Below are 22,536 nucleotides of genomic sequence, written 5' to 3'. Positions count from 1 at the left end.
TGACAAATTCTACCTGTGAAACTTTAACTTATGCAACTCATTGTCTAACCCTGTCTCAGATTTTATGCAAACCCCATATACTTAAAAGACCCAGAAAAGCCTACAAACAAAGGATCCCTAACATGTGTTCTGAAAGATGCAGATCTAATCCAGAGGTAAAGAGGAAATGAGTGTGTTACTCGTGAGCAGCTGTGAGAAGTGTTTGATTTGGACTCTAGGGGGCCCGTGTGACACGTCTCTCACCTTCCATGAGGGCTGTGTTGGTGCGGCTGTTGTTGTTAAGGTCTCTGCGGTGCGAGTTGTGCAGGCAGTAGTCTCGCAGGCTGTGTGTGTTGCTGAGACACTGCAGGATACTGTTCATGAAACACTGCAAGGAAAACCATCACAAACAGTTTGATTCCCTTACAGATGAAATAACACCGAGCTCCCTTCATTTGCAGGAAAGAAAAAAAAAGACTCTCTATACACATTTAGTTTGCCACAGACATAAATATCTGTCTTCTGAAGATATAATCTAGTTCAAATATAACTATTACTATTTGACTTGCTTGTTGCCGGGCTGATCTAGCAAATCACTTTCTTGCCACGAGTTAGATGCCAAGATTGATACCACTCTCACATCTGTATGATTAAGACAAATGTGGCTGGTAAGCTTAACGTAAAGAAAGAAAACTGGGGGAAAGCGCCTCTAAAGCTAACTGATGAGTTTTATCTCGTTTGTTTAATGGAAGTATACAAACAACAACAACTTGAGACTGGAGCTAGCAGCGGGTTAGCTTAGCTTAGCATAATGACTGGGAAAAGGAGACACATCTCATGTTTTTAACCTGTACAAAAAGTGTCAAAACATCAAGTTGTGCTTTTACAGGCGGGGTTATGTGCAGTGTTTCTCGGCTGGGCGCCAACATCTTGGAGTGTCCACTGGTTGCCTGGCAACCTCACTGTGAGAACAAGACCACAAGAAATCACTGCACTGGTCCAAGAAATAGTCCTGCACACAACGCCCCATAAAACCACACTGTGTTGTTTTCACACTTGGGTTCTAGTCTTTACGCTAAGCTAAGCTAAGCTAAGCTAAGCAGCTGCTGGCTCCAAACTCATATTTACTACACAGACATAAGAGTGGTACTGATCTTCTTATCTAAGCAAATATGTGTATTTCCCAAAATGTGCTTTAAGCTTACTTACATTTCATTACAATCTGATTATACTATTCCTGGATATAACCTGACGGTATGCGCTGCAGTCATGTGATACATGCTAACAGACAACATAGTATAATATAGTATCATTTTCTGCTATATTTGAACGGAAGATCACTCCTGACAACAACCAGTTAACAGTGAACATGTGACAGTCTGACCTTTATCATATTTAGCTAAAATTACATAAATGTTGCATTTAAAGATGTCTTGTAGATCTGGAAGTGTATTCATTCATTTTGAAACAAGACAAAGTGAAAGGACCCTAGAATAATCACTGGCTATAAAGACGTATCTCAAAGCTCAAAGACAGCACTGTGTGTGTTCTGCTCCCATCACGTGTCCACATGAGACACATGCAACGTGGTGAGATCAAACCAGTCAGAGAGAGAGAGAGAGAGAGAGAGAGAGAGAGAGAGAGAGAGAGAGAGACGAGCCCTCCCTGGTCCATAGTTCAGAGCTCTCTGATTAGGTTACTGTGTACACACACACACACACACCACACATCGTTTATTTTGGGAGCCATCTGTCTGCCTGTTGCCTGGTAGATGGACACTCGTTGGACCACCACTCTTGTGTTTTTTCGTGGCCTCCACCTGATATCAACAAACTGCCATCAGTGTAACACAGTATTGGATTATGGGAATTTAGAGCGAAAGTCTTCCTCCACTGTTGCCAGATGTTTGGCTCTAGACAGATGTAATTAGGCGTATATGTGGCTCCTGTACTTACAGTGTTTCCTAGGTTCTTTAGTCCCACCAGGCCCTGGGCACTCTTTGAATTCTGAAAGACAAAAGACAACATATTTAGATGAAATTTTAAAGGCAAATCCACCTTATATTCTTCTTTTTCCGTATTTAAATTCACCCAAGAATACAGACATGTTCATCTTGCCAAAACATAATCTTCCAACCATAATTAACGGTGAAACTGTTTAAATGTCCAGAGCCTGGTTTTTATTCCAGGAGCCTTGTGAACAGGGAAAATTAAGTCCAAATACCCTTTTAAATACCATGTTGCATTATGGTGTGCGATGGTTTTTAACTTTGACTTAACTTATTACTATGTGTATAAATATTACATTTTCAGCCTGTATTTGCAATATTTTACCATGAATTGATCAGTAAGAGATGAACAAAGCCCAAATATAGTCTCTGATGAATACTGAAAATTAAAATAATTTTTTTTTTCAGTCACTTCTGTTTTAGTTAGAGATGGGAACCACTTCTATTCAACTGTGACTGCAGTGTGAATTTGACAAGACACCTCTAATAACTTAATCACATTTAAACGCATTGTCAACACTGTGTTTTTTCTGTGTGTTGTGTTTGTAACCCAGAACTGTAACGTATCCGGTATCCTGAACCACTTTCAGGCTGGATTTGTACTTCCCCCGAGGAGCAGGAGAATCAGCAAAACCCGGACATGTGACAAAGATGTGATCTATCTACACTTGCAGTTGAATCTGGGTGATATGTGTCGTGTCCATCTAGGAATGAGGGGAGCATTATCTTTAGAGAGGAACTTGTTTTTGTTATCTCTCAGTCACTTCCTCTCTGGGTAATCACTCCCAGATGGCAGAGATCTGATCAACAACAGTAGATAACGAGGGATCGCCGTACCTTAAGGACTTTCTACACTCAAGCTTTTATTATTGCAAATTCTCTGTGCAACAAACCATGAAATACAGACATGTTAGCTCAGTGAAACACAACAGATGGCAAAGCATATTATGATGATTTCAAAGTCTTAAAATGGTACAAAATGTAGAACTTATGTCATCGCTTGTTGCGGTTAAATTTCATTACATAAGTTGAGTGGTTATATAATTGTCGAGCGAGAAGAAGAACTAACAAAGAACACGGGGGTGGAGAAGGAATGCACTTGAGCCCTTGACTAAGGAGCAGAGGCAGCGGACAACTGCACTTCAGAAAACACCATCCACACCGAATTTAATTCATTTTTCACATCATTCTATCCACCAACCAACTTTATGCCCTGTCAAAGCACCTGTTATACTGATACTGATGTGATATTACATAAGCTATTATAAGATCGAACTACCGTCAAAAACTGAGTTGGACTCCTCTACCAATTTTACGTATAAAAAACAAGTTGAGAAACTAACAATGTGGTAACTTGAGCAGAAAGCAACTCCGCAGGGCCGGCATCTTAACAGCAGTCATCTGATCTGACTGGCAGTTGAAATCTATCTTACCCACATGCCCCCGTGTTACTCTCACCTGTGGTAAAGCTGGACTCTCACACATAGAGTCTGTCAGGACCACCACGGAAAGTGAATTGAAGGCGTGTTTAACCGTTCACTGACTAAATCAAACAGAGCATGAGAAGATGAAGGGGACAGGGTTGTTAAAGGGTGAGTTTTAAAGCCCTAATGAAGGAAAGTGTATATAAAAAGTAGCCGTGGCCCAAAGTTCTCATCTTCTGGTTTTAAACTCTAGATGATGTCAACAACATCTACAATTCGTGCTAGAGAAGCTGGAGACACATACTTGTGTATGAGCGTGTAAGTCTTGCGTTCAGCAGCCTCACCACACCCTGGACGTGACCCGGCAACCACAGCTGCACGGATTCATCAGCGCACATGAGTAGGCCTCTATGATCACACCATTCACAAAGGTATCAGCAGCCTAACGGTGTCAGAAGGCGTTATGTGAGTGCGCTGGGAAATGTTTTGAATTGTTACAGTCTCCTCAACCTGCTGTGCATCAGCATGAACAGTAACACTACCAGGGTTCAGCTGATCAGGAGATGGCAATATTACGCTCCATCATTTCTATCCAGCAGAGTGTTTTCTCAGCAGAAGTGGGACTAACACATTCTTACAATAAGTAGCAGATTTTTTCATTACTGATTAATGTGCCAATTATTTTTCGGATTCATCAAAAAATCTAAACAATAAGCTGAAAAAAATGGAGCTTTGCAGAGCTGAGGAGCGGTACAGAGTAAAGAGACTCTGTGGGTCAGCGTGAGCACATTTAATCCATTGTTAATATAAAGATACTGATAGTGCAGCTTTAAAGAACTGATTATCAAAATACCGTAGCTGTCGAGTCAGCTGTCGGCCGTTTCAGCCCTACACAGAAGAGCTTCGTTGCATTGCAGGTTTAGAGAAAGGACACTGAATGTGACGTTAGTTGTCCTGTCCTGAGCTCTGCTGTTAGCCTTCTGCAGGCTGACATGATCGGGAGCGTGTTCGTCTGTTCATCAGTAATGCGAGCCTGCAGCTTATCTGGTTATGAGTGCTGATCCAGGAACAGCTTTTTACTCTTACATAAATAACCTCTGCCATCTGTTTCTTATTCATGAGAAAGAGTCCGTACAGCATGTGGAGGGGGAAAACCTACTGTTTAATTAACTATGGCTTATCTAAATCCTCCTTTCTGTAAATTCCACTGTAGTGAATGGAGCACTTTATTAGCCATGGCCATATAACATAAACACACAGCCCTCCTGTTGTGTATCCTGCTTGACTAATCCTGTTGTGTGTCCAGCTTCAAAAATCCACTCTGGTCACCTCAAATTTTACAGACACACAGCCTCTCCCCACCACTGGAATGCGTTCGTCTGACTTTGCTGCACTCTGCTGAGTAATGCCACGGCCGGTCCCAAAAATAGCAGCTTTGCTTTTAATAACGCCTGCTTGTCCACTCGCAATTGGCCGATCCTTTGGCCGGCCCGGCAGACGTCACGGCGATGAAGCAATGTCCTGGGCTCTGTCTCCGTAGCAACGCTATTCTTATTTTTTTTGCGGGATGGAAAGCTAGAGGACATTGTGACATCAAAGTGACATGGCAGAGCATGGAGGAGTGTGTGTGTGTGTGTGTGTATGTGTGTGTGACTCAGTGTGTGAGAGAGTTTCGAGTGTGAGGAGCCGGGAGTGCATGACTTGGAGCAGATGGGACTTTTAGACTGGGATTATTTTCAGGCCAGTTTTTAACTCAACACTTCACTTGTGTTTGAAGGCACCGTTTATAGCATCATGGGACGCTACAGCGCTCCACTAAAAGCCATACTTATTACATTATTTTTGGTGAGTTTCAAGCTCCTTCGGGCAAGGTGAAGCAGCTTTTACAAACTGTTGAGGGAAATCTCCCACACCATACTGTAGGGATTTGATTATGGGGAAAATGATTATTCTACTACATCAACTAATACTGGTCAGGGATGAGCATTATTTATTGGAGGTAAATGACACCCAATTCAACAGCAATCATGTTTTTTTTCTTCTTTAATCCTACTACCTCTATTCATTTGACAGTGTGTAAATTGCAGTTATAATCCAAGACCTTAAATCCTCAGCAAACTATGTCAAACAGGATTCTTTTATGTATGTGTGTCAAGATCCATGAATTACTGGCTCAAGCTCTGATCCCAGCCTGTGGCATGACTGTGATGACAGCTAATTCCACTATGTGAATTCTGCTGTTCTTTCCTTCTAGTTTTAACACAGTATGCGGGTTTAATATCATGTATAACAGTAAAGCCAGACCTGTGTAACATTTTAGCATATAAGGGGGGGGGGGGGTGATACAGGTACAGAGGTGCATCATTTCAAAAATTCAAGTCAGAAGTTTATAATGAAATCAAAGCTGCTAGACGTTCAGGTAAGAGTTTGTTTTGCAATCCTGTCATGACAAATGCCCTGAAGATCTATTTTCTTACTCTGTTTCTTACTATTAGTACAGTATTACCAAAGTTAATCAATCTTACTAAATATTAACTAAGTTGTTGTTGTTGTTGAATGTTGTTTCTGTATTTTAATTTTGCTTATTTAGTCATGAATATCTGTTGTTATGGAGAATAATCAAAGATATGAAAGTTTTCAGGGGCTTTAAAGTCAACACTACATATTCCAAAGGCTTTTTCATACACTAACACTAACATATATCAATATACAACAAATATCTTCTCACAGCAAAAGAAGCAGCCTGTGACATTCAAATCACCTTAATGTTATTTTAACCAAATAAATGACCATTCACACACCACCACCAATACTCTTAAAGTATATATACATAATCTATCGCAGAACAAGGTAACACAACGGTGATTGAGCCTCAGGCCCACTGATTAAAGTATTGCATATAAGCAGTATTACAGACTGGATGTCAGAGGCGACATTCCTAGGAAAAAAATGCTGTATTTAGGTAAAACCAAACCAAACATTGGTACTGCTGCAGCTTCACATTTAAAGAATTTAACTGGTGAAAGATGAGTTGAGTTTTATTATGAAGTAGTCACAGGAAATGCAATGTGTACATTTGACTACCTCCCCATTATTGAAGGTAACAAATAAAATGCTAAAAATAACTATTTTAAAAATATATGCATATAAAACATTTTTCCTTTGGAAAATGCTAAGTTGATGTACAAATGATGATATATGAGTTGTAAATTAGAGGAACAGATACTGATCCAGATTAAAAGACACAAATCACTCTGCATTTATGTTGTGCATTGTTTTTTATGAGTTACCTAAATTGACATTTGTTTGTAAATACTTGACTGTTCTAATCCCAGTCTAGTGGGTTAAATGAAGAATTAGATATCACCTGTTTCTGTGACTTATATATAGATCTTATTGTCCTTCCATATCAGTGGGTTCTATTCCCAGTATACAAGCTAACTTGTAGTATGTATATACTGTATATCTGTGTGTCGATGCTATGGAATTATATTTTTCTAATGTGTTTGTAATGACTTGACCTGCCGGCAATTGGCTTCATGTGTGTTTAATCAAGTCCTAGATCACTGGCCAGCTGCACCTGTAGAGTAACCCATATATAGGGTGACATGCCTGCTTAATTTTGCACTCCAACAAGGACTAAAAGGGTCGCACTTTTGTACCCTAGCACATTTGTTTACTCTCCATATAGCTGTACTATGTGTAATGTATCAATTATAAAAATTATTATTTAAAATCCAGACTCTGAATCTCTTTTTTGTCCATCCTTGCTGGACTATAACTTCATGTAACCCACCACAGCAAATGCAGAGCAGAAGAGGAGCTACTGACTGATTATTCCTCACGGATAGCTTTTCCAATTACTTTGCATCCATTCCATGCATCCCTCTGGGGATATTTAACAATATAATAAGATGGCCTAATAATTAGCTACCTCACGTAACACCTTCATAAATCAGTTCATCTGTCTAATTTTCACTTGCAGTTGGCAATACATTAAACTAAAGCAGAGAGGTTTCATGGAAGAATCAGTGTGTGATAGGAAAGTCTATTTTTTAGATGAAGAGTCACAAGATGGAACATACATCCACTGTTCATATCCCCGTCGTTCCACGTGAGCCGACTGATGCTTAACACAAAAGAGGCAGCCCACGGGTATAACTGTATAAATGCTCTATTCATGAATGTCAGAAGCAACTCAGGCAACTAGCGAGCTACTTTTGAAACCTTACTCCTTTGAGGCTAAAAAGCATGGTGAACAGAGAGGCCACATTAAAAAGCATTCCACAGGCCAGGTTGAACTGCTTCCTAAAACCGGGAATAAGAGACAGCGGATATGTCCCATTGGCGTGCATCCAGCTTGGCGGAAGTAAAATCTGTCCATTTACTGAGCTCAATTACTTCAAAGATATGGGACTGCGGGTTTGAGGGATGGAGGGTGGCATTGGAGCAGAGGGAATGGGTCAAAGCAAGGATAAGAGGCTGGAAGAAATGAATAATCCCTGATTATGCCTTTGGTTTCCACAGTGACTTAATAGGAAAACACAAAAAGAAAAAAATTTTTTTTTGCTCCAGTGGGTGAACTTTGGCCGTCAGCTGGGAGATTAAACTGTCTAGCACGCATTCTGTGTTTACGTCAAGCATAATCTAAGGAATTCAAGTGTAACAAATGCCTGACGTGCTCATCTTAAGCATCGGACATCAGCTGATATTTATCAAAAGGTGATGGCTCAACAGGCTGAAGGGTTTTTAAGACTACATTCTATTCATAGGGAAACCACTGTGTGGAAATAATGAATTCAATGTTCAATATTAATTTATTTATACTTGGGCAAAGCTATTACAAAACTGACTAAAGCTGTTGATTGATAAGACTCATTTGCTTTTGACCATTTAATTTGAAATGCATTGTGTCATCTGAGTTCAGGAAAGCAGAGAAATCATTATTCATCAACGTTTTCTACAAGTGACCATGTGAAAGCTGAGGTGAACATCGTTTCTCATTAAGAAACTCCTATTTATTGTCTTTTCTAACCTGGACCTCGTTTTCCCATGTTTCTATGTCTATGTGACTAAATGGGACAGCATTTTTTACAATATGTCCAGTACTGAGCGAGCACAGCAAAACAGGGTTGTGAAGTAATCCTTGAGGCAACTGACCCTTCGCTAAGTCACCCCCCACTTAGTTACTGTTGCTAAGTCCGACAAACTGTTGGACCTGTGGTATTTATCACAGCGCTGCCACTGTTTATTACTGCACTCCCTGAAGAAATACTGTTTAATTTTAGGAAAAATCAAAAAAGGCGATCTCAGAAAGAAGACAGAAAGGTTTGCATTATACATTTGAAGGTTATATGCAGGCTGTCAAACTGATGTGTGATCTTTTTGTTTAACTAGCTATTTCACTCTCGTCTAAACCACCAGACTTGACAAAAAAATTTATTTTACCTCTCTGGCCGACCGCTGCCTTGATCGGTTAGTTAGATTTCTGGCATTTTGAAAGAATGAGACACTCACAAAGCTGATTAACAAAAAATGTCACATCTGCCGGCTCTGCTGTGAAACAACGTTAGAATTTCGGGAAGGTGGTGTAAAAGTTAGTTTGGGGTCCTAAATTTCCACCATCATCTTTTTTAAATGTTAACACGTTTCAAACTGTACACCACTCTCCTTTAAACACCAGTCATGTTCTGAAATTGACACCATAACCCCAATGTATTTTTACATCTGTTTTGATATCGACACTACGTGGAGTTTTGGATAATGTGTTTTCATGAGTGGGTCCCTATTTCGTTCATATTGTGCACACACAGGGGGAAAGAATTAGACACATGTTTGTGCTATTCCGCTGGATATACACAATAGTTGGCAGCAGAAACGAGAGATGAAACAAAGAAATGCACCAACAAAGGAAAGGATGAAGACTTCCTGTTTAAACTGAAGTTAACATCAGACCTTACCTTTTAAAGAAAGACTACCTTTAAACAACCTTCTGCAAACGTGTTGCTGCAGCAGCTCCTTAGTCATCTAAACCGTGTGGAGACTGGAGATGGTGTGGGAAAATAACAAGCTCAGAGTGATACAGACTAATGAAATCCCTGAGGGGAGCACAGGAGCGTTCTGATCATCTCGGTACCATCTGCTATTAAGTTTAACAACTCTTCACAGTGCATATAAATAAAGGAAATGCAACATTTGGTCAATAAAATTGACAGTATTTTTATATCACGGTATTTGCGGCTCATTAATAGGGTTTGTGTAATGTTTGGATAGCAATACTGACAGATTTTGAATTGAGACTGCTTATATGTTTACCATTACTAAAATCTTTAAATAACATAGAAGTGGGGAATATTGATAAAATCCTCTAAATTGGTGTACATATAATTACAATATCTACATATAGTGTAATATAGAAATTGTTTATGGATATATAACAAGCTAGTGATGTCTGTTTTTGATAATCCAGCAAATAAATAAACACCTGACAAAGCAAGGTATTTCATCACATTGATAAAAAACATCATAATAAAACCTAATCTTATCATAGAGCAGTCCTGCCCAATAGACCCAGAGATATTAAACCACAGGTACGATGCCATAAACAGCAAGGCAAATGCCTCTGTCGATTGACGTATTTACATTGTCTCACAGTATAGACTGCCATATCGGTCAACCCTGAATGACATAATATACTCAGAATTACAATGATTTTCTTTAAGAAGTTTAAAAATCCTATGTTGCAGCTTTCGTGGGACACCAAAACTCTTCCAAGAAACAAAAATAGTAATATTAAAACACAATATTCTTGTACACCGATGGGAACTCAAAAAGCTCATTCAGATTCTATGTGGATGACTAATATCTTATTGCAGTATTGGCAATACTCTAATAATCTGCCTCCAACACCAAAGCAATAACAAGTGCCACTTTCACCCTCTCTGCTCTGCCTGTCTCTCTGAGGGTGTAAACTAAACTTCACACTACCAGCAGCAGGATGCCTGGGTCCACCTGGCAGTGCTGAATGCCAACTGCTGATTGGTTGGCATACCAGCGTGAGAGAGAGCAGCAGAACAGCCTGTTCTGACCTGTCCCTCTATTTGGCAGACCATAATAAACAATCTCCCTCTCGCTTTATGAGCTACCTATTTTGCTGCTGTCAAGTTTCTCCCATGTGAGCAGAAGTGACACTTTTGCTCGCGCACTAGTTTGCGTGTGCAGTCTGCGGCGACACACGCTCGGCGTTTGGCACTTGATAGGGAACGAGAGACAATGTATTTATTTCTCCCTTCTAAAAAGCACACAGAGGGATGAAATCAGTCATCAGAGCTTGTTGAGCCGGCGTCAGTTGACGTGGAGGTACAGCTCATCTCTCTCACACAAACACTTACATGCAAACAAGTAAACAGTGAGATCCTCTTACGGAGAAGAATGGTTGTCTTTCTGAGAAATACAAATAAATATAGCCTTGCATTTGAAAGAATTTTAGAGGATACTCTTAACACACCGCCTTCACCCACTGGGGATAAATTGTACACAGCGCTGTATAGGCCACCGCGTGAGAGCGTGCGACCATAAAGCAATGCAATGGCTTCTTATGGAACTGCTCTGCTCATCTTCAAACATCTCCACTGGTATGAATTTCTCTAGCAGGAAAGAAAATACAACCTCAGTGGTAGAAAAGTTAACAACTCGCTAACAGGCTCATGTTTACATTGTTCTGAAGCCTGTGTCTCATCCCAACATGCTCCACTGGAAGATCACACCACAGGCCTTGACAAGTAGACAGAAAAGAACCAAATACTAATGTGAAACAAAGTGCCTGCACCTCTTAATTGTATACGGTATAAATACCACACGTGGTATCCTCATATGAAAGATCTCATGCCAAGTTACTCACACTCCAGTGTGGTGCACTCAGGCTCTGGTTGGTAATATTTGTGTCTGATATAAAAAAGCATGGCTTTACTTCTCTGAGATAAACAACAACGATTACGTACAGTAAGTGAATGAGCGCATTTTAAATAAAGTCTAAACATGAATTAGCACTCAAAGTCAGTAGGGAAATGTATAATATTCTGTGCAGTACATCTTAACCATTGTCATCTTTTGATTGCTTTGCCATTTGTAGGATAGACAATGTGTTTTTCACATTTAAGAACAGGATTACTCTCATTATAAATCAATGTGTTGCTCATTTTTTCAATTAAGTGATAACCATTTTGTTTATTAAACATCACATGTTCCCAGAGCCCAAATGTGAAATGTCTGACTAATTAAAGATGATAGTTTATTGATTTTCAAAGGAATCATGATGTGATGATAATATAAACTTATCATGCTTTCATTTAGCAAAATGATGGAGTCCAAATGAATCATTCCCAGCTAATTGAAAACGCTCACGTGCTTTATGTGTGAAGATCATTTAGTATAATGTAATTAAATGATATTTGCAATCAATAATAATTTTGTCATTTTTTGAGTGACTTTGCAAACATCCTCCATATCATAACTATGTTGAAATATATTAAAATCAATATTGTTGTTTTTGATTGCAACTGTCCACATTTTACTTGATAAATTACTTAAATGATAATCGATCATTTAAGCATCGATCATTTAAGCATTAGCTTTAAGACTACTGAGCAATTGTAGAAAGCAACCTTTAACCTTACAGCGGTCCATACTGGTGTGCTGAGAGCCTGCGGTGCACAAACATTTGCGTGATCACAAATAATCCCACACATACACAAATTCATGCTAATACTAGTGCACACTTTCACACAAATTTCTCTTCACAAATGCACTCACTAAAGACAGCACATTTTCCTCGTTATGCATGTGGTGGTCTGTATGGAGGGAGGAGTAGAGGACATATGATGAGCAAGAGCGGAAGGAGGAGGACAGGACAGGAGGAGCAGGTGGACGGTGACAACAAAACAGAAAGGGTGCCAAGCTGCCAGGCTTGGCCAGCACTAAAGTGTATTCTAATGTGATTTCTCATTACATAACAGAAGCTGGCACACAGCAGCTCCACTCCATGCTGTAGCTTGGGACCATGCACACATATACAAACACACACACACACACAAACAAACAATAGCAGCAGCAAGACTCAAGTGAGCACACACTAAAAAATGTTCCTCTTGGTCTCCTCATATTACAAATACAAGAACAGTTGACAAGTACCCAACAATCAATGTGTAAGTTTAACCTTCATGTATCTACACATGGTGTATATATATATTTATATATATGTGTTAACCACTGGACCCATTTCCAACACTATCAGTACACAGTTTAGGACAATATATTGGTTTGCTGCAATGAGCCATTTATTAGATATTGATAAATCATTGTTGAACACTTCTAATATCATTTATGTAGGGAATACATATTAGTTTATTTGTGACTTTTAATTACATAAACCATTCCAGCATGGGAGGATTTAACTCTATAAAGCCTTGTCTTTTGGCTTTCCAGGGGACTTTTAATGTTCTACATATTTCACACTTATTTTAAAGAGGCTTTTCTACCATTAAAATTATTAAACACAGGGAAAATCATTATATACCTTCAACCTATTAATCTAAACCAATCTTTCCTTAAAGGTCTAAAGGGTGAAGTGGCTTACACGTCAATGCCTGTAAGCTTTTCTGTACACTGTGTACTCAAACCTACATGTATCTATATATACGGTATGGCTGTGTCCATGGAATCTGCCAGAAGCAACATACATATCCTAGTATAGGCTACAGTGCATAAAGAAACCCAGTCAGAATGGGTTATTTCTTTATGTATGCCCATTATAATCCTAGGGTGGGATAGAGCAGTACAGTAAGAGCAGCTGTAACGTATGAGGGGGATTAAACGGTGGTTATATAACCAGTGACCTGCCAGTCCAGGCCTACTGATCCAGGCACAGCGGAGTACAGCGGCTTAAAAGAGCGGCTTACCTCTGCAAATGACTCACTGCAACGTTAAACTGACATCATCTTTGACACGATACATAACATTGTCAGTGAAGTAAACATCTGCGTCCTCTTTATAATGATGCCTGCAACGAACCAAAGCTCTCTTACAAAATCTGTGAACCGTAGCCCCAATTCCAACTCACATTAACCTCGCACTAGAACAAGAAATATCACCTTTCAAACAGCATTATATGACCTGTAAAGCAGCACTTTTTAAATATTATATTGAAAAAATAATAAATTTTCCTTTACTGTACGTTAACGGCTTGTTACCACCCAGCGCGAGTGTTTTTGTTATTTAACATAACGTTAATGGATACCACACACGCACCAATTTCTGTATGATAACTGCTATTTGATATAGAATTATATATGCCTCATTTCATAATAAATTGTAGGCACTTCACATGGCATCTTAACTAGTGCCTTACGAGTTTTATAGCTCTGCCAATAATAAAGTTCTAACACGATATGGAACATTAAATTGCCTGATTTTTGAATGGAGTTTGGTGTTGCGGAGATAACGGTCCATAGCGGGGACCCTCTCTTACCTTGGCTTGGTTTATGAGGAGCCCTACGAAAGTTGACACCAGCACCGAGCCAGACATGCTGCCTTTTCTCCGCATCTCCTGCTTCAGAAACGGGAAGGCGGCGGCCGGCGGCTCCTCGGGCACGGTCACCGTGTAGGACTGTCGCATGCTCGGCATGCTGGCGGTGGGCTGAAGCCGAGGACCCGGCGCGAGCTATTCAGACGGCAGCGAAGGTTTTCGGAGCGCTCCCCGCTCTTTGGTTGTGGAGCCGTTTTCTACTGCGGGAAGGCAGTTTCACACCGTTTCTCCCTGCCTGTTGTCATTCATTCATTCATATAAGTTAACGGCACCAACCTCACAAATCACGCCGAATAGAGGGCATGTGGCTTTCCCTTTAATTACTGTACTTACAGTAGACCGATAAAGCACGGGTAACACGGATAAATAAATAATAACTATGACAAGAACGACTGACTGCTGTTATCATTCCACGCGGGGGAAATAAGCGCGTGTCGAGTCAACAGAGTTGCTCTGTAAATGGCAACAGATGTATATTGTATTCCGATTCCGTTTTACAGGACTAGAGACCCGCCCCTTTTGGCTCGGGTAAAAGTCGGCCTACAACAAACGTCAGCGACCGCCTCCGGCCGTGCTGCCTACGTCAGAGTCCCTCCTTCCCCACGCTGCAATCTGAAGGACTAATGCTGTGGTCCAAGGAGACTACTCATCTCCATAATGATCATGACAAAAAACTAACATATCGCCCCATGTGCCTCAGTATATTGTATAGAATATGTAACAGCATGATAACAGCGTCCTGAAGGACACTGCTGTGCAAATGTGTGAATGTGTGTTTACTACTGATGGCTCTAAATAGATTCTGCACTCCTAAAATGGGCCTTTAATGAGGTTCTGGTGATTCAACAGCACCACAAAGAATATGGGTTTAGTAGTTTTACTCAGTCACAATAAGAGGATGAACTGCTGCAATATTAGATTCACCCAAGCAACAACCCAAGTGCCGGAAGATAAAGGACGATAAAGACCCCATATGCTGTTTTCCAGAGACCCTTCAGCCTGTGGTTTATTTTAACAAACAGATTCCAAAGATTTAAGGTGTTTCTTTTTACACTCTGGTTAACAAAAAGGAATCTATTGTTGTTACCTTGGCACCAGACCAACCCATATTAAATGTGAACAATCATAATTGTTGACTGATGCCTACATTTTTTTCAATAACTTAAAGATTCGTTAATTGATTTTTTTTTTTTTATGGGAAAGAGAAAAAAATCTGGTTTCATCTTTTCAGTTAACAACAAGCAACATTAGCATTCTTATGGAGTCAGGTTTTTGGCAACTTGGTGAATGTAAATCCAATATTCACTCTCAGACCTCTGGTCTGGTCTCCACTTACTCCTGAGAAAAATATCTGGCTCTTTAGCAACTAAATGTTCGACAATGTTCACCTCCTGCCGTTTGGTGCTGGGCTGATAGCGACTGATGGGACTGGACCGAAAAAATGCAGGCCGGAAAACCAAATCAATGAGCTGAAAGACGCTGAAATGCTCCTTAAAGCTGAGGGCAACTTAAGAGTCAGGCGATAACTGTTTGTCATTTGATCCATAGTTACTATAAAAGTATTGTTTAGAGCAGCTTTCAGGCTGAGTATCAAAGTATTTTTATTAATGGTTTACTCAGAAAGGATTAATAGTAGTAGCCTAATAACTGTAGAAACTGAATAATGCTAGCATTGATAACAAAAAAAACAGACATTGCTATAGAGGTCGCCAGTCCATCACAGGGCCACACATAGACGAACAACCACTCACGCTCACACCTAAAGACAATTTAGGTTTGCCAATTAACCTAGACCGCATGTCTTTGGATGGTGGGAGGAAGCCGGAGTACCTGGAGAGAACCCACGCAGAGAACATGCAAACACCACACAGAAAGGGCGGGGCAACTGGGGTTAGAACCCACAACCTACTTGGTGTGAGACGACAGTGCTAACCACCGCACCACCGTGCCGCCCCGAACTCATCTCACTTTCTCTAAATACATCTTACTAATTGTTAGAGGGCCGGGCAGCAACATTTGGAAAGACGTGTTACATCAGTGTTTCTTAATTTAACCATGGTGTGGTGACACACACAAGTGTGCTCGAATCTGAGTATGAGGGTCATATTTCGTCATTTCGGACAGTGCAAAATAAAATGGTTGAAGAAATATTAGGTGTAGCATGTTGTAGTACTGCCGGTGGTTACACAAGTCTGTTGACTACAAGCACCTGATGACACTGTTCAAGGTCTTGATGACAGATGATCTGAGACCAGGAGTTTCACCATTTAAGAGAAGTTTCCAAAGTGATGCAGCTACTTAGTAAGAAAGATCGCAGAATGTGCTGTGCCTCACCTCCCACTTATGGGATAATACAGTTCAGGGTCACCAAGATAAAGAACAGACAGAATCATGAAAAAACAGCCACTTGAGCCAGCCCTGCTGTCTGCCATGTCTTTTCATAGAAGCTGGCTCTTTGTTTACCTTACCTTAAATGACCAGCCACTGACCATGTCAGTGCAACATCCAGTCTGTGTGTCAGAGAAAGAGAAAGGAAAAGCACAGTGGCTTTACAGTGCAGGTGATTTTAGCTGAACGGATGTGTAGAGTGAAAGAAGTGCAACATGTCCCAAGCAGCAATCTCATGACCCAGGCTCAAGCCTGTGTACACAACAAATAGCCAACGAGCACATTCCATCCCCGGGCTCAACATGTGTGTGTCTGAATCCTTGAGGTGGCAAACTACAACGTGAGAGAAGGGGGCAAAGAGTCACCATTTGTATTCTGATATCTGATGGAAATAGCTAAGCAGTCTGACATAAAATTGGGACAAAAGCAGTCTCTGAGCAAAGTCATCTAGGAGAAGCCAGAGTACAATTACCTAGGGATAGCTGTTCTATTCCCTAAACTAAATTAGGCACGTTAGACTGACAATCTCTTCACTCAAGTGTTTCAATTTTACCTAGAAGGGCAATTAAAACTATTGATGGCCAGTAAATGGACCTGGGCCATCATTCTACATTCTTACAAGGTAAATAGCATTCTTTAACTTGACATCACCTCATTCGTAGGTTGTGGGAGGAATCAAAAGAGCATGTGGGGGAGTTACAGAACAGAATGAAGCCTCCTGTGTCACTGTTACAGAACAGAATGATATCTTCTGTATAGGTGGATAGTTATTGGATAATTATTAAGCTATAAAGATGAACAAGCTGTTAGTGTGTTTCGCTGACTGTTATAGTCAGCTGATTTAGTTGCTGATCAGCTCATGAGGGAGGGAAATATAGAGCCAATTATGATTCTATGGAGAATATGTTTCCCTCCCTCTCCAACACAAGCTGATGTGCGGCTTTTGTTCTGCGGCAAAATGGCTGCCGTGCATCACCCAGGTGGGTGCTACACATCGGTGGTGGCTGAGGTGAGTTTCCCCCCTACACTCTGCTTTGAGTATCTAAGATAAAGCGCTATATAAATGTAATCCATTATTAATATTTCTATTAATATTACTGAAAATCAGGGGTTTTCAATGTCTGACAATGTGGGCCCCTACAAAAACTGAGACAACTGACAATCACCCATCCTGTCCCAGCACAATTGAATGGGGCAATCTGATATGAATGGATTTTGTTACTCCAATTATTATTCATTACTTTTGACGGAAAATGATGCTGTACATTTTGGAACTACAAATCCCATAATTTGGGGGCTTAAAGAGGAATTGTAATATTGCCATGGAGTCAGTTATTTGGCTGAGGTCTGCAACTTGGGCCCCTTTTTTAGCCTGCATTTGTTGGCCAAAATGTAAACAACCAAGGGCAGTTTTAAAAAGTGATAAAGCTCTGCAGTTATTAGGAGCGTCTCTTTTTCTAGGATTTCTGAGCAAATTAGTGGATGTTTATTTGCGTAGTGTAAAGGCTCGAATATACTTGGGAGCGGAAGCTCACACGGACAGCGACGCAAACTACTTGACTTTCTGGAGTCACCTTTGGACGGACTCCTTCCACACATGCACAGTAGATCGGATACTGCCCTGGCAGCGCTAGAGGCACCTGGACGTGACTCCCGGATGAGGAAAGTATAATCCTTGCTTCAGTCACACTGAATTAAAAAATATGTGCATCATGTCTGTGTGTTCAGATTCGACTCAGCTCTGACTCTTCCCCTGGGGAGGCACGCCTTGGAAAACCTCTGGTCTAAATGAATATAATAAAAAATGAACAAATATAATTTACAGTTTTCTTGGCACAATTTTTTCCAGTGACGATGAAGACCATAATAAGTGGTTTAAAGCCCTGAAAAGAGCTATTAAGTGGACCTTGAGTTAAGATTCATTTGTAAAACTTTTTTCCAAGGTCAAGAATTAACTTATAAGCTTAATTCCATTATGGCTAGGGCCAAAGAAAACAAAATCTAGCTGTGACTGGGCTTCACCTGCAGTAATGCAACCACTGTATCAGACTGTGGTGGTGAGGGGAAAGCTGACCAGCAAAGCAAAGCCAGTTATTTGGTAAACCCTGAGTAAAGTTATGCGAATTGGGTGGTGACCCAAATTGGATAAGCTAAGAGTCCTATGCTGTTGGCTAGACACATTGTGCACAAGAGGGTGAGAGAAACTCAGGGTGCCGCCACCTCTGCTAACTGATCTACCACAGCACTGGCCCATATTTTCCAAAGAACAAAGTAAAGCTTCAAATTGTGCCAGGCTGTGCTTTTTTTTTTTTTTTAATCAAACCATAAACTGTCTGACCACGGTAGTGAACTGAGAGTCCGCAGTCTAAAAATATTGTTGACTCAACAGCAAGTCTAGACACAAAGCCTTAGCAGAATAACTTGGGGCAAAATCAAGACAGCTTTAACTCTGGCGTGCCACTCTGGCTTTACTGTGGTTGTTTGTGCGCAGGAGCCAACGAGCATGAGTGAGTGAAAGGTTGTCACTGTCATTACAAAGAGCTGGCTCTGAATCCGAGGTGAGGTAATACCCTGTCTCGTGTTTATAGGTCACACATAGCTCCTGAACAAAAACACTTTGGCTGAGTTTCTGATTGTTTTGCTGTCAGATGATCAGACTAGCTGTAAACAATTGAACAGAATAGGATACACTTTAGTGTCCCAGAGGGGAAAATGTGTCTTGGGCACAGGCTACAATCAGTTGCTTAATAACACAAACATCCACAAAAGAAACCTTCATACAGTCAACATAAAATCAACATATGACATATTTGCTCTATTGTGCTAAGATTTAGCACTAGAGTTCAGCAGCTTGATAGAGGTTGGGGCTGCTTTTTGGCTTCACTGTTAAGTTTCCAAACCAAGCTGTGATTCCATATCTGATGATGCTCTCCAGAAGGGCCCGGTAGAACATAAGCATGATCTGACTGCTTACTCTGTGCAGTCTCAGTGGTCTTGAAAAGTACAGTCTCTGCTGTAGTGCTATCGAACAGGTGGCCAGTGTATGTTTTCCAGCAGAGAAGATTGAATATGTGGACACCTCTGGTGTAAGTAAGGTTAGTGAATGAACCTGTAAGAAGAACTGTGAGTGTGCACAGCTACTGATGATGGGTAAAAATCTTAATAATAACACAGTTTGACTAACATAAGAGTTTGTTTACAGCCTTATCATCTGGCTGCTGGTGTTTCTTGCTCTGTTGGACCTATTTTTTAAAGCAGTTCTGAAATCTAAGCAATTATATTGTTGAGTACAATGATATCCCAACAGTTAGAAATCATGGCCAGAGCTGAGAAAATAAAACCCAAGTTGTAATAATCTGTTTTTCTTTTAAGCTTGGTTGGCATAGCTTTGCATTGTAGGTGACCCAGTTCATAACAAAAAAACACCAATTATGTGAAAGGCTTGTGCATTGTGCATAACCTCCTAATACAAGACAAGAGCTACCAGCATTTGGGAAACAAGCTGTACCTAAGTAAAATAAATGATGAGTGATGAGTATGACACTGGAAGCCTTCTGCTTAGTAAAGCCATGTTTTCTTTCTCGTACGTGTCCTGGTCTGATTTGAATATCATGCATGATACAAACAGGAAAAACAAGAACAATAGTCATGTTAACCAGCTTGCCTTACTCATAAACATGGGACAAGATGAGCAGGACCATGAGGCACCAGCAGCTGCTATTTTTGTGTTGTAAGCTTCTGAGGGACTATCAGGACTGCGTTTACCTCAATTTGCCAAGACTACTTCAAGCGACCCACAGTTTATATATTCATAATGAAACAACAAAAGGAGAACTACTGTTAATTTGAGTTGTTCCTATAGTCATTCTGTAGGACTGGTATCATTGGATTCACTGGACACTAGGAAATTTAAAATCAGGTCACATTTTACACGTTGAGATTGGAATAAAGGGAGATGCTGAAATGCTGTGGAGGGAGAATTGGAGAATGCTAGTGCTAGTCTGACATCTTTGGCAACTCGATAGACATTCAGTAAAGCTGTGTTAAATAAAATGTTAGGAGGAGAATGAGGAGCTGATTATTTTTATAGGAAAAATTTAAATTTAAAATACACAAATGTATTATACATATGGAGAGAGAGGTGAAACTCGGGCTGAGCATTAGAATTTGTTCAACTGTCTGCTGTAGAGGCACTGAATTTGGTGGAGGCCCCAAAGTGTGTGTAGAACATTTTCCGCATCTGGGTCATTCTTTCAAAATCTGTGACATAATATTGTACAACAGGGAAAAACGGGCAAAAAGCCGCAATGTACTGCTAATATTTTCAAATACTGCTCACTCTGGTCGCTTCACAGTTCCTGGTAGTGTCTCCTTGGGGCTACCACGGTGTCAAGAAGTAGGACAGGGGTGCACAGAGACAATTTAAAAGTTTAAAAGTTATGGTATTGAAATGGGCATAAAAAATCTTGGTATTTCACTGATACTGACATCAAACACCAAAATATTAATATGTTTAAGTGGTGAATTCATGGGAGCATCTTCAACTGAGAAATCACATCATTACTGCTAATATCCAAAACCAAAAATGTTGTTATACTGAAAAACCGATGACATCTGTAAGCCTCATTTTCACAAATGGCAACTGAGTTACTTCTTAGTTGTTGTTGATTGTTACTACAATCTTAAACTACCAATAAAAGATTCCCTCCTTTCTAACTTTCATCACCCTGAACGGCAAGAAAACAAAGCACCACTGTGTCGCCTGAGGATGGCTGACCTGATATGACATAATGAGAGAGGTCACTAAGTGGTCACGGCGGCTGTCATTCTGACGCTCATCAGTCATGAGATCATTCCTGACCTTTTTCTTCAAAATGTGTCAGCCGGCGCACATGGACATCTTTGACACGCAAGGGGTGTCTGCTGACCAAAAGCTTTATGAATAGAGTTTATGTAATGGAGTAAAATTACAATCAAATACAAATCAACCCAGAGTTGCAGCTAATGATTATTCTTCTGATGCATTGTTTAGTCTTAATATGTCTGAAATAATGACAAGTTGAGTTATTTTTACTTAATGGAACAATTTGGAAAATACACTTATACACTTCCTTGCCAAGAGTTAGATAAGAAGATTGATACCGCCCTCATGTCTGTAGAATAAATATGTAACTACAACCAGCAGCAGGTTCGCTTAGCTTAGCATAAAAACTCTACCAACCAGCACCTCTACTCGTTGATAAACCTTATTAATGTTATATCTTGTTTGTTCAAAAAAAAACGAAGTGCAAGTATCCAACTGAAAGATAATTTCACCCCTTCCATTGAGGCCTCTCTCCAAAGCCACTCCCCTAAACACCTGTTCATGCACAGGCAGATGACAGCTGGTGACAGCATCAGATACCGGATTTTGTTTTTAATTTTTGTGTCAGAGCATTTGATTTATTGATTGCTGTCGGGTAAAGAGAATTTTAACAAATATAACAAAAAATGTTTATGAATAAATTTCCTACCTCAGCCTTAAACTACATTTACCATTATCTACTAAATGGTTTCTGTTTAGCAAAGATTGTTGTTTCAGTAGTACACAATACTATTGTTTAAATATGAGACAATCTCAAACTCAAGACCCTTACTGAGGCTGGTTTCTGCAGACTGCGCTCCAAAATATTTATTAGTGCAAATGCCCAGCCCTGGGGGAAGAGGGTGATTAAATGTGCCTGGAGTAACAGAGGCCTGGGGTTAATTAACAGTCCAAATAGCCCAGCTGGTGACATCCAGTGAAAGCCCTGTACTTCTCAGCCTGTGCATGATGGATAGGTGTTGATTACTGGATACGTTAAATCAGAATAAAAGTCAAGTTCAAGCTTGCCAAGTGCACTGCAGGAAAGGGTCAGTTATACTTTATGAGGTGCTATGAGTTACTGGCCTGATGCTGATACATGGACGAGTACCAATACCAGTCTCTTTGTGCTTCACAGTGATGAACTGCAGGCTCATAGTACAATATAATATTTTTTTTTACAAGCAACAAGAAATAATTTTATCCAGTGTTCCCTAGACTGTACAGACACTCTGATTAGTACATGGTGTCCGGTGACCTCATGATTCCCATTGTTTAAGCTTTATTATTGCTGTATTGCTGTTATTGAGGT

At 40.2% G+C, this 22,536-nt stretch overlaps 1 protein-coding gene across 6 annotated transcripts in view; it reads right to left on the bottom strand.

Moving 5' to 3' along the window:
* usp2a (ubiquitin specific peptidase 2a) overlaps positions 1-22,536 on the bottom strand; it is a 44,046-nt gene that overhangs the window by 6,781 nt on the left and 14,729 nt on the right. For 4 of the 6 annotated variants that reach the window (XM_038693365.1, XM_038693367.1, XM_038693366.1 and 1 more), the window contains 2 exons: positions 1,935-1,985; positions 244-367 (listed from right to left, as the gene is read on the bottom strand). In XM_038693365.1, coding sequence (XP_038549293.1) covers positions 244-367; positions 1,935-1,985 — 175 coding nt within the window. Of the gene's footprint in view, positions 1-243; positions 368-1,934; positions 1,986-13,936; positions 14,468-22,536 lie in introns of those variants that run through there. The other 2 variants (XM_038693368.1, XM_038693369.1) reach the window with 2 other exon arrangements.

Source organism: Micropterus salmoides, unplaced genomic scaffold (genome assembly GCF_014851395.1).
Source record: "Micropterus salmoides isolate LMB-PRFRI ecotype aquatic unplaced genomic scaffold, ASM1485139v1 Ms_hic_scaffold_3, whole genome shotgun sequence".
Taxonomy (NCBI): Eukaryota; Metazoa; Chordata; class Actinopteri; order Centrarchiformes; family Centrarchidae; genus Micropterus; species Micropterus salmoides.
Note: the sequence above shows the minus strand (reverse complement) of the source record. Positions and strands in the feature narration are given on the sequence as shown.